The 13817-nt window shown below is 43.5% G+C and overlaps 1 protein-coding gene across 1 annotated transcript in view; it reads right to left on the bottom strand.

Moving 5' to 3' along the window:
• Positions 1 to 13817, bottom strand: part of LOC126162453 (cytochrome P450 306a1) — a 421350-nt gene that overhangs the window by 15894 nt on the left and 391639 nt on the right. Inside the window, exon 6 of the mRNA XM_049918978.1 lies at positions 6787 to 6933. Coding sequence (XP_049774935.1) covers positions 6787 to 6933 — 147 coding nt within the window. The remainder of the gene's footprint in view (positions 1 to 6786; positions 6934 to 13817) is intronic.

Raw genomic sequence — 13817 nt, forward strand, 5'->3', positions numbered from 1 at the left:
CTTCCTGAGGCGATGTTCAGAGATAAATCATTTCTAAATGCTAAACTACTGCGATTTCACGTTGAAGAGTTCATTTTCACGCACGCAGAAATTATTCCGAGCAATTAAGTACCTAATTTACAAGTTGGGACTACAGCTATGGAACGTTTTCTACTGAGCTACATTTATCGACGTTTGTGAATGTTTCAATGGAAACCGCCCGAGTTCAGAATCTATCATCTCCTTAGTAAGCAACTATTTCGTACATCCATGGAATGTCATGTGCTGGACATCATCTATCGATACTCACCACCATCTTTTTGGAAATCGTCCTGCTGCTGCACCTTTGAAACAGCGTACGCCGTTTCCATAGAAACCGACAACATCTTAACTATTTTTCCGGCACGCCCCTAGAGAACAACCTATACACAACGAACGTGATGTCTATTTGTTTCATTTTTAAAGTTCTTAGTATATTTATTTGACAATAGCTGGAGTAACAAGCTGTTTATTCTTTATTATACAATTATTCTACGTAATTTTGACGTTCTATTTACTAATAAATGCAAGATGCATTTATTAGTAAATAGAACGTCAAAATTACGTAGAATAATTGTATAATAAAGAAGAAACAGCTTGAATATAATTCTTTCAACTTATGCCTGATTCGCTAATGCTGACATCATGCTGTCAGCAGTAGGCGGAGACTCCAATATTTAAGAAATACCTGCGCTGCCCTCTCCAGCGGTTAACTATGGTCATTCAGCGGTTCTTTTTCCGTGTACAGCTATTGTCCATCAATATGGGTAATATCTATGTTCTATAATTTTATAGCTAATTTTAAGTTCATTTTTTGTGTCTCTCTAATTTATATCCTATGTCATATTACAGTTTTGAAGGTCTGAAGATGATCATGTGGTGATCGAGACCGGTCACGTTGTAATAAACGTCTGTTTAGATTGTTTTAATAATTAATTTCGAATTCAGTATCCGATTCGGGGCTAATGGTCACCTACACAAATTGCAATCCGTAAGATGCAGCTACTACAGTTTTTTGTGATAAAACTGGTGCGAAGGAAGGAAGACCAGCCGCTATGGACCACAGAAGTTGCCGTTAATAAGAGATGACGGACTCCGTATCTGAAGGCAGAATGCACCGTACATCTTTGTGTTGAATACTGGCACAATGTTGGAGTCCTCCTACAACTCTACTCTCGCGAAGGGTACAACGGATAAGAAAACAAATACGCTGGTTACTATGTATTGAAAATACAGTGGTAACTTCATTGGCACAAGTTGTTCATCTCTGTTCACTACAGTTGGAAGTGTGTTTCAACATCACATCGGATTAACGCATGCCGAGCCGGCCGCTGTGGCGGTTCTAGCCGCTTCAGTCGGGAACCGCACGACTGCTACGGTCGCAGGTTCGAATCCTGCCTCGGGCATAGATGTGTGTGATGTCCTTAGATTAGTTAGGTTTAAGTAGTTCGAAGTTCTGGGGGACTGCTGACCTCAGATGTTAAGTCCCATAGTGCTCAGAGCCATTTGAACCAGAATCGATTCCAGCTCTACCGGGGAAGCTGAAGGACACAACAGAAATTCTTCTTACACTACAGAGAGCTGTATTCTAACAGGCCAATACCAAGACGGAAAATGGAATTGTCTTGTAATAAATTTATGGCTATGGCAACCTACCCGAAAAAAAATTATTAAAAGGTAGCCCAGAGGCTAAAAGAAATTGTCATCTATTATTCATCCTGTTGTCTCTGGATGTTCCTCTAATTTTGCTGTAGGTAACTAACTCCTGAGTTTGGTCGAGCAGTAAAAAAAGCTGAATTTTGCTAAAATTTGTGTAACACCATGAATTCCGACAACGGGATGATTCCACACTTTGACCTGCAGAGTCTCTTTTCATAGTACTGGCGTTTTTATAGAAAATCGATTTTGGTAATATTGGTTCTCTGTTGTGTAGATTTAATTATTCATTTGTATCATTGTTGGCCAATGCGGAATACATTTAAATCACATATGACAACAGTTTATATCGCAAGAATTTATACGAGGGTAATCCCAAAAGTACGGTCTCCTATTTTTTTTTATAAGTACAGAACTCTGTTTATGTGGCAGTTGGTCACACAGTTATGAAGAGTGCTTCACGCGCTGTATGTAAAGATGTGCACGCCGCGCTGAGGCGCTCAGTCGTGGCTTGGCAGCCGTTGAGAATGGAGCTCTCGTTGGGTGTTACCGCCAAGTGCGAATTGCGCGCAGTTATTCGGTTTTTGTACGCAAAGGGCACTGCGTCGATTGAAATCCATCGCCAATTGACGGAAGTGTATGGTGAGTCGTGCATGGATGCCAAAAATGTTCGTAAGTGGTGTAGAGAGTTTGCAGCTGGTCGGACCGAAATTCACGACGAACAAAGGAGCGGGAGACCGTCAATTTCTGAGGAGACAGTGTTGAAGGTTGAGTAAAGCATGCGTGAAGATCGGCTGATCACCCTGGATGATTTCTGCACGTTGGTTCCTGAGGTTTCCCGAGGCACCGCTAACATAGTTTTAACGGAAGCATTGAACTACCGGAAGGTTAAAAAATGGTTCAAATGGTTCTGAGCACTATGGGACTTAACATCTGAGGTCATCAGTCCTGTAGAACTTAGAACTGCTTAAACGTAACTAACCTAAGGACATCACCCACATCCATGCCCGAGGAAGGATTCGAACCTGCGACCGAAGCGGTTGCGCGGTTCCAGACTGAAGCGCCTAGAACAGTTCGGCCACACCAGGCGGCCTACCGGAAGGTGTGCGGAAGGTGGGTGCCACGCATCCTGACTCAGGACCACATCCGGCAACGAGCTGATGCTTCCCGCGCATTTCTTCACCGCCTTGCAGCCAAACAGGACAACTTTCTGGACTCAATTGTCACGGGTGACGAAACCTGAGCATACCACTTTACACCTGAGACCAAGCAACAATCACGCCAGGGGCGTCATCCTTCTTCGCAGCATGACGGCGAGCTGGTATAACATGGACATACAAAAACTGCCACAGCGTCTACAAAAATGCATCGACAGAAATGGTGATTATGTCGCAAAATAGCTAAATGTTCAAGCTGTAAACTAATGTAAACCATTGTAGAAATAAACAGATCTATGTACTTATAAGAAAATAGGACACCTTACTTTTGGGATTACCCTCGTAAAAACCCTAGTGTGTGATTTTTTTTGCTGTAGTATTAATATCACTTAATGTAATTATAGATAATAAAACAAGTGGAAGAGTGTTTTATCTCTTTTAAACTGATTAGAAAAAGATTGTACCACCTGCGTATCAACGAACGTGTGTGGGCTTAAATGCAAGTGCAGCGAGGAATGAAAGAACAATGCTGAAAAAGCTAAAGCAATTAACGACACTGTGAAATAAAAGCAAACCTCTAAACAAAATAAAGGGAATCTGTTCGAAACTGCAAATATGTGAATTCAAAACTTGCTCTGGATATCATTTCTAGCATGTTGATCAAACTAGCATGCTGTCCTGAAAGGGCTCCTCAGGCTTGTCTCGGTCTTCCACATAGCGCCCTCTGAGGTCTTCCAGTGTACGAGGAAAGTTCCTACGACAATGCACAGCACGTTTCAGCTGGTCCCAGTCATCTGCAATATGTTATCACTAGATTCCCCGTCTTAATTTTACTGCAGTTAATTAAAGAGAATTTTGCATCACAGGTGTTTCGTATTTATTTACAAAACATATTCTGTAGTCTTTCTGAAAATATGGATACATATGTTTGTATGTTAGCACAGTTTGGTTGTTAGAGATTAAAAAAACAGTATTTATTTATAAAGTTGGTATGTAATTTTTTTACCATGTTTCTACCTCTTATTCACATATTCTGCAAGCCAGTGAACAAGAGGCAGAAACACCGTAAATAAATCACATGCCAATTTTATAAAGAAACACTGTTTTTTAATCTTTAACAACCAAAGTGTACTAACACACAAACATAAGGATCCATATTTCCAGAACGACTGGAGACGATGCTTTGTAAATAAAAGCGAAACGTATCTGGTGTATCAAGGCCGGGATACGAACCCGGATCTTCCGCTCTCGAGGCAGATGTACTGATCACTACGCCAACCCGGCACAGTGGCTTTGCACAATGTTACGGAATACCCTAGCACGCATACTCCTCAATACAAATTCCCATTCGCGCCTATGGACACTCGGAATTCCGTCTAAACTCGAACAAGATTGCAGAGGCTCTCCAGCTGTATTGGAATAGCGCCTCAGCATCGAACGATTGAAACTATATCGTACGAGGGACGTTTCAAGTCGCAAACATGTATGATGTGTATATGCAGCCTGAAGTGATGAATGTAATGAGAATTTAGATTTAGAAGGGAGGCGTGCTAGGGTATTCCGTGCAATTGTGCAAAACCACTGTGCAGGTCTGGCGTAATGGTTAGTGCATCTGCCTAGTGAGCACGAGAACAAGGTTTGAATCTCAGCCTTGGTACGAATTTTCATTCGTCGCTTCAGTCTGCATATATACACCAAGTACAATGACGACTAAGGGAAACGCATTGCATTATGAATGATTTCAAGACGGTTGCATATACTATCAAATGGTTCAGTGTGTTCTCGTCAAATATTACTATAAAAACTCACAGTAAGACGACAAAAGTGCCCTCATTGCAAGGTGCAATAATATTGGGGACGACTCATAGCTGCCTGGTGTAAACTTTCAATGACCCTTCAAGCGTGTTGACAGGACAGTGTACATAAGCCGCGTTGTGCCATTCAGAATTAGAGACCCAGCACACCATACTGAAGTGCAGTAATGCGACACTTTCAGCTCTATTTCAGAGGAGGCTGGATGTAGCGTTTTCCTGTGATGAAAAGGATAGTGAAAAGAAGTCTTCCAATTAAAAGAAAAATGAGTCATGAGGGTGGTGCAAAACTTCTCAGGTAACTTGTCTGACTAAGTCGTCATTCATATGAAACCTTTTTACTCCTGCCTGATGATTCTTTTATTTACTCTTTTGTGCACTTTGCCAATTTTTATAATGTTCACCAAGAAAGATGACTGAAAATAAATTTATCGATAAACGCTGGGGTTACACATTGGAACATTTTGAAAATGAGCAACAGGAAAAGACAATTAAATAGCAAAATGTACACAAACACTATAAACTTTCTCTGGAAACAACACGTGGTGATCTTATGCGGTAAAAAAATCTGTCGCCATATTTTAACACCTTGTTCAGAGTGGTATGGTTTCATATTGTTGTTAATTTCGTAATCGCTGTTTAAACTACATCAAGCAGACGGGAAAAACAAATTGCATGTACTCAATGACGGATTACCTCAGGGCTCTGTTCTTGTCCCAGTGTTATTCAACCTCTACATAGCTGACCTGCCGAATTTATCCTGCCGAAAATTTCAATATGCAGATGACCTGGCAATTTCATATCAGAGTGAAGACCTTTCTGAATGTGAAGAACTCTTAACGAACAGCCTTATTAAAATTTATGAGTATTTTGGGACATGGCGACTGAGACCAATGTTTTTAAAACCGAGGTAAGCCTGTTCCACCTCCCTAATCGCCTTTCATCAGCAAAGATCAGTCCACAGTTCGGCCCTCTTGGCACAGTCAGATACAACTAAAGCCCAAAATACCTAGTAGTCACTCTGGACAGAACTTTAACATACAAAAAACACCTTTCCAACTTGGCCAAGAAGTTACAAACATGAGTGAACCTTGTGAGAAAGCTGGCAGGCAGTACATGGGGAGCAACCACATTAGTCCTCCGAGGAGCATCCCTTGCACTGGTATACTCTGCAGCAGAATACTGTGCACCAGTTCGACTCCGAAGCACCCACGTAGTCAAAGTAGACGTCCAACTGAACTCAGTCATGAGTATAATTAGTGGTACAGTCCGGTCTACTCCTACTTGCTGGCTACCAGTGCTTTCAAACATCTGTCCAACAGACCTCCGTCGAAAGGCTGCTCTTTACAACCTCTGTCAGCAGGTTTCTGAAAACAACTCGATCCCTCTTCATGACGATTTGCTATCACTGCCCAGGAAACGCCTCAAATCTAGCACACCAGCATATGAAATGGGAATCCAAATCCTATTCACAGGATTCGACCAGAACGCAGAGTGGAAACGTGAGTGACAAGCTACAAGAACCCGAAACCACGAACTTGTAGACAATCCAATAGTTCCAGTTCCAGGCTTCCACCAGCCAAGGGAGGTGTGGGTGCAGTTAAACATATCTGCCTGAGGAAGGTAGGTGCAAATACAACTTGCACAAGTGGGGCTTTTCAAGTGACAGTGAGTGTGACTGTGGCGACACCCAAACAATGAGCCACATTGTGAATGAATTTCCAATCAGACGCTTCCCTGGTGGCATTGAAAAGTTCCATCAAGCATCCCACGAGGCACTCCGCTGGATCGAGTCCATCAACATCCGAGTGTAGTCTGGGCCGTTTTAAAGCTTTTGTACTGTATACAATGTCACATGCTCATTTCGACTGGGTGTTTGTGTTGTCCTCATCATTTCATCATCATCCAGGAAAGTGGCGAAATTGGACTGAGCAAAGACTGGGTAATTGTACGGGCGCTGATAACCACGCAGTTGAGCGCCCCACAAACCAAACATCATCATCACATGCTCATTTTTATATATATTTCTTTGTTCTGCTAAATGTGTATTACTGTAATTTATGCATACGATAATAATAATAATAAGAGTGGTATGGTGTATGGAAAGCGCGGCGGCCGCTGCCTTGGCGCAGCACTGTGAGTACCTGGAGGACGCCGTGGGGGATGCCGACGGGCACGACGGTGCGGATGCGCTGCGTCTCCAGGATGGCCGCCTCGAGCCGCGGCAGCGAGCCGCAGTCCTCCAGGCAGGGCCGGCGGCCCAGCGCGCGCAGCTCCTCCCACACCAGCTCCTGCGGACACGGCACGACGGGAAGGCGGTGAGCTCAGAGCTTTGCTTCCTGGCTACTTGCTGGTCGCTTCAGGGGGAGTGGGGGTGGTGAAGGACGGCGACCTTGACATTGTTTCTATTCAAACGTACTTCTATGTGGGGAAACCACAGTCACGACGCAAATAAGTGGATACACCTGCTCATTTGATTTTATGTTGACTATGCTACAAATATAGCACCATTCTTATCCGTCATCTATCAGAGATCATTAGAACGGCGGAAAGTTCCACGGGACTAGAAGAAGGCCAACGTCATAGCAATCTATAAAAAGGGTAGAAAATCGGATGCACATAATTACTGGCCAATTTCACTGACATCGATTTGTTGTAGAATCATGAAACATATTTTGTGTTCAGACATAATGACCTTTCTAGACTCTGAGAAGCTCATCTGCAGAAACCAGCGCGGTTTTAGGAAGCAGCGGTCATGCGAGACACAGCTGGCCCTCTTTGTGCATGATATACAACAGGCTCTAGATTCCGGCTCCCAGGTTGATGCCATGTTTCTCCACTTTCGAAAGGCGTTCCACTCAGTTCCACGCTTTCGCTTGCTACAAAAACTGAGCGCTTACGGTCTATCCAATAACATTGGACAGAATGTTTTCCAACAGACAGGGAGCAGTATGTCGTCCTGAACGGGGTAACTTCAACAGAAAGCCGGCCGCGGTGGCCTAGAGGTTCTGGCGCTGCAGTCCGGAACCGCGGGACTGCTACGGTCGCAGGTTCGAATCCTGCCTCGGGCATGGGTGTGTGTGATGTCCTTAGGTTAGTTAGGTTTAAGTAGTTCTAAGTTCTAGGGGACTTATGACCTAAGATGTTGAGTCCCATAGTGCTCAGAGCCATTTGAACCATTTTTTTTTTTCAACAGAAATAAGAGTAACATCAGGTGTGCCCCAGTGCAGCGTAATAGGTCAGCTGCTTTCTACGATTTACATAAACGATCTGGTTGATGGCATTGACAGCGGCCTTAGACTGTTTGCCGATGATGCTGTAGTCTACAGGAAAGTAGTATCACACGAAAGTTGTGAGCAAATCAGCGAGGATTTGCAGAAAATAAATGCGTGGTGTAATGACTGGCAGTTATCTCTCAATATTAGTAAGTGTAACCTACTGCGTATAACAAGGCGAAAATCCCCATTAATGTACGAGTACAAAATAAATGATCAGTCTTTGGAAGCGGCAACATCAGTCAAGTATCTGGGTGTGACTATTCGAAATGATCTCAAATGGAATGATCAGATTACACAAGTAACGAGTAAGGCGAACTCTAGATTGCGGTTTATTGGTAGAATCCTGAAGCGATGCAGTCCTTCAACAAAGGAAATAGCTTAAATATGTTGGTTCGTCCGGTCTTAGAGTATTTTTCGTCTGTATGGGACCCTTACCAGTTGGGTCTGATTCAAAAGACTGAGAAAGTCCATAGAAGAGCGGCAAGATTCGTGACTGGTACATTTACCCATCGCGAGAGCGTTACAAATCTCATAGAAAGTTTGACGTGGAGCACACTTGCAAAAAAAAAAAAAAAAAAAAAAAAAAAAAAAAAAAAAAAAAAAAAAAGAGTTCAAATGGCTCTGAGCACTATGGGACTTAACATCTATGGTCATCAGTCCCCTAGAACTTATAACTACTTAAACCTAACTAACCTAAGGACATCACACAACACCCACTCATCACACGGCAGAGAAAATCCCTAACCCCGCCGCGAATCGAACCCGGGAACCCGGGCGTGGGAAGCGAGAACGCTACCGCACGACCACGAGCTGCGGACAGCACACTTGCAGATAGACGACGCGCTAAACAGAAGGGGCTGCTCACTAAATTCCGAAATCCAATCTTCACCAACTTTCAAATCACGTAATGATCATCATTCAAAGATAAGGATAAGAGCTCGTACTGAGGCGTTCAGACAGTCGTTTTTCCCTCGCGCGATCAGCGTGTGGAACAGAAGGGGGAAATATGACTTTAGCGCGAATTGTGCCCTTCGTCACACACCGCTTGGTGGCTAGCGGAGTATATACGTAGTTGGTAGTTGTAGATGTAGATGTTTTGTTTTTCCCGCACTAATCGTCCTCGATCCGGACAGATTTAATAATTTGCTAATGTCTTTGCTAACGTGTCTACGTTGCACTGAGTCCATTCTATAACTTGCACCGAGCTAGTAGAAGGGTGCCACCGCATTCCGTTGCGGAAAGCTGGGAGGGTTGTGACCTAATACGACCTAAGTCTGCGTTACTGTACTGAAGCGAGCAGGTTACAACACGTCCAGCCACGCTGCTGCTCCCGGGCCTGGGACATTGTCAGTCCAGCGTGATACGAGGCCCGGGCCGCCGCAGTGGTGAGCTGGAATCACGCACACAGTGAGAATAATAATACGTTTCTTTAACAGAACTCATACATCAGCCGAAGGCGTCGCTACAATGGCGTGTGATGTCTTCATGCAGCCGAGCTCACACCAGAATTAGCACGGTGGCGTGCTAGACGTGCACAGATGTCACCTGTCGGAGTTGCTCGCATCAGCAGCCTTACAAACGAAGCAGCGCCAGTTTCTCACAGACAGCTTAAGACGCGGAAGCATCGACCACCAACACTCGGTGACAACAGGTCAGGAATGAAGCACCCTCAGTCTCGGTCGGTAGACCGAGGACCCCTGGGAGTTATCTGCTGGCTGACCTCAGGCGACTTCAAGACACAACCCAGGCGTCTTTGGTTCACTGACCGAGTCCGAGGGTGTCTCATTCATAACCTGCTTTCTACTGGTGTTGGTGGTCGGCGCTTCCACGGCTTCAGTTGTTTCCGAGCCGCTGGTGCTGCTCCGGTTATAAGGCTGCTGACGCAAGCAACTTCGATAGCTGACATTCTTCCACATCCAGCACGCCACTGTTGTTACGCCGATGCGGCCTCGGCTGCGTGAAGACATCACACACCACTGTAGTGGCGCCTTCGGCTGCTCTATGAACCTTGTAAGGAAACGTGTAGTTATTGTCACTGCCTGTGTGATTCCTCGAGCACCGAAGAGATGATTAATCATACCAGCTGCCGTGTCTTCCATCCTGCATCAACAATGTGGCTTGTAACGACATCAACAAGATTCGGAACCATCCTGACCCAGTTACAACTTCTTTCCTGCATCATTGCTGTCAGTCTGTTGACACGCAGAAATCCAGTGGTGGTGATTATAAACGTACGAATTAGGGAAAGAGAGTAATAGTGCCTTTTATGCATACAGAGGTACACCACAAATGCAATTGTCTAAACGTTGCAGATCACAAAGTTGTGAATGTCGTGTTTTGCCACCGTACTTTCGGTAGCAGATGTTACGTTGTTGAGCACAGGGAACGAAGGTTACATTTTAAGGTATCATCGACGGGAAGCGTATTAGAGACCGACCTTATGACAGGTCCTCTCGTAGGGGTTTTTAAACATAATTTCATTTTACTGTCGTTCTGGGGGTGAGAAGTCAACTTAATATTCGTAGCTTCGACAGGAACAGCTAGCAAAAGCCAAGCGATAGATATGAAGGAGTTTTCCGTCGACAAAGATCAGACGCGTCAGGAGCTAGTTACAAGGCACAGAAGCAGTGTAAAGCAGCACGAGTAAATGCCACGTGGCGGGGCCTGGTGACAACTGACCCCAAGGAGTATGGGTATCTGAAACCCCATATTAACGTACCGAATTCGTCTATGTCAAGTATCCGTCAGAAAGTACAGTATGGAAAGACCTCTATTGCGATTACAGAAACGTGCACTATTGGTTTTAATGGTGTTATGTCTATTACTTTCAAATGGATATACTTCAGTACCATTGTTGATATGGTTAACGGGAATGAATTCAAAGTTAGTGATGATCTCTGAGGAGCGTGCTCATTGATTTTCTAACAACTGAGAAATTGTTTACTGAACTGAACATTGCTTTAGCTTCGATGATCGACGCTATGAATGTTTGCCCCAAAACTACAAACAGCAAATGAAAAAAAGAAAAGAGGAAGTTCGCAATCACCGGTTAAAGGTGTATTAAACAGCTGTCGCTATTTGTATATTATACGGAATGGTATGCTTCTTTTTACATGAAATAGCTAAGAAGGAGCATTATAAAACACGGGTAGTACATTTGTTGAGTGCAGACGGAAAGCAAATGCGAAAACTAATTTCTTCAGCCACGTACGAATAACATTTGAACCATTCTAAAAATAACTCAACTGGTATTGTGTCATTTTTTTTACTCTTTTATGAGACCCGAGTGAAGTACTTCACACTAGAAACGAAACAGCAGTCAACGCAACGGCTGTCTCCCAAAAGCGAAGGAATAAGCAGATTTCATCCGCCGGAAATATTATGACTTGTTTCCTCGGACGCAAAACATGTCATCTTGTGGATTGTAAAACAGTAACTGGTGAATTATGGGCAAATATTCCATATCAAATGGATAAAAAGAGTATGCGAGAAGAGGTTTGCATCGTAAATTTAAAACTAATCGTCTGTAGTCAGTAAAATGCATTTGTGCACAAATGTACTTTGGAAACAGGTAAACTGGCTAATTTGCCATACCAGTCGTTGACGCATCCATTCTATTCCAAAGAATACCTAGTATTTCATGTACATTTGCTGTCACAGAAATTTCTGAGTTGAAAACTTCGTAATCATTTTGCACACCTTCCAGAAACACTTCTGAAACTGAATTTATTTGAGGAACGCTGTACGTAGTCCCTGCTGTAACAGGAAACTACTTCGAAAAATACGAACAAAGTTTTTCTCTGCCAGACAGAAAACGTTTAGCTTTGGCGATTGTGGTGATGCACGACGAAGCAGGTAGGAGGGGTGGTCATAAATTTTCAATGAAATTGGTAATCAATTTTTTTTGCAGGTCATCTTTTCAGTCCTGGTACACAGTGGGATTCATGCGCTACAGTTTCGTGACAAACTTGTAGAGTAGCCAAATAAAAAGACCTTTCTTAATCGAAACCTAACGTCCCACTTATCTAGTACCCTGGCTGTCCCCATCCATAAAACAAAACTCCTTCTCTGTTGCTGCTGTCCGCCTCCGCAACAATCTCCCTGCACTCTGTACACACTTCAGTGGTCTGTTGCTTTTAGGAAGAAGCTGAAGCTCTTCATTATGTCACCACCGTAAAATTCCCCCAGGAATTAAAGCACCCAGACAGTTTTATCTGTGATTAACTTCTCACGGTTAGAGTTGACACCCACGTAAAATTTTTTAAAGGACATCATATTCGCCGTTGACTGTAGAAGTTATTTGTTTCACAATAGTAATTTCGGCCTTTGGGCCATTTTCAAGTGGTACTGCAAACAATTTTCCTTCTTCACATGTCAGAGTTTAAAATCCTCCGACATGTATACTTGTCGTCGTCACAGGTATTTCTACAGTGAAGAGGCCTACTTCTGACGATGACATCTACGTGACGGAGGATTTTAAAGTGTGGCATATGCTGAAGCAAAATCTTTTGCAGTACCAATTGAAAATGGCCCAAAGGCCGAAATTGTAATTGTGAAATAAGTAATTTCTACAGTGAACGGGAAATACGATGTCCTTTAAAAAAGTTTTCCCACTGTCAAAACAATAAAGCAAATGCTCTCATCTCTTCCCAGCTTGGCTCGTTTCTCATTTTATTATCAGTCGCGTCACTGTCTTTACCACTACTATCATTAATTGTGGTTTTATCTCCTCTCCCCCCCCCCTCGACCCCTCTCTTCCTCTTCCACTCTTTTTCTCAAAAATGGTTCAAATGCCTCTGAGCACTGTGGGACTCAACTGCTGAGGTCATTAGTCCCCTAGAATTTAGAACTAGTTAAACCTAACTAACCTAAGGACGTCACACACATCCATGCCCGAGGCAGGATTCGAACCTGCGACCGTAGCGGTCTCGCGGTTCCAGACTACAGCGCCAGAACCGCGCGGCCACTTCGGTCGGCTACTCTTTTTCTCTTGTCCGCTACTGCTAGCGCTGCTAATTTAAATCTACCTTCCTTTAGTTCATATTTATTATTCTATTTCCCATAAACGAATGTAAACATTGCATTTTTCCTGGACTATAGTAATTTATAAATGTTGTGTCCATACACATTATAAAAATGTATGTATGTATCTATGTATGTTCCACATCTCCTCTTAAACCACACGACCGATTTCAACCAAACTTGGTACACGTGTGATTTACTGTATCGAAAGAATCTCTATGAGGCTAAGAACCAAGTATCAAAGAGGTGGGGATGAAAAAAGAAGTGTAGTCCACGACGCGCGAGTACTCACACTTTATTCATTCATTATTTGAGAATGAGAGGACATGGTGGCTTGCAAATAACTTTACACATAATTACAAACCTTTATAAAACTCTTTCTCGGTGACATCCTACACTGAATGGTGAAAGGAAGAAAGTTTATCGCTTACTACATTTTTGATGCTTAGGCAGTAAAGTTGCCGCTTCGGGCACGACCTTATAATTCACACGAAAAGTTCCGAGTAAAAAGCACCTTGTAAATCTGTGGATCAATTTCAACCAAACTTGGTATCTGTAGTACTTACTGTCTGGAAAGAATATTGTGGAGAAAGAGCCAACAGCCTCCTACTGTGGTAGGAATAACAAAGTGGAGAGACAAAGGGGTTGAAGAAGGTGGACAGAGAGAGGGGGAAAGAGGTTACGGACAGAGGGGAAAGAAGCGGATGGAGAGAGAGAGAGGGGGGGGGAGGATATGGACAAAGAAAGGAAAGAGGAATAATGGTCTAAGAGGTGGGAAGGAGGACAGAGCGGAGGAGAAAATGTACAGAGAGAGGAGGAGGAGGAGGAGGAGGCAGTGGGGGAGGTGGAATACGAGAGTGGTGATCAAGAGAAGG

This window comes from Schistocerca cancellata, chromosome 1 (assembly GCF_023864275.1).
Source record: "Schistocerca cancellata isolate TAMUIC-IGC-003103 chromosome 1, iqSchCanc2.1, whole genome shotgun sequence".
Taxonomy (NCBI): domain Eukaryota; kingdom Metazoa; phylum Arthropoda; class Insecta; order Orthoptera; family Acrididae; genus Schistocerca; species Schistocerca cancellata.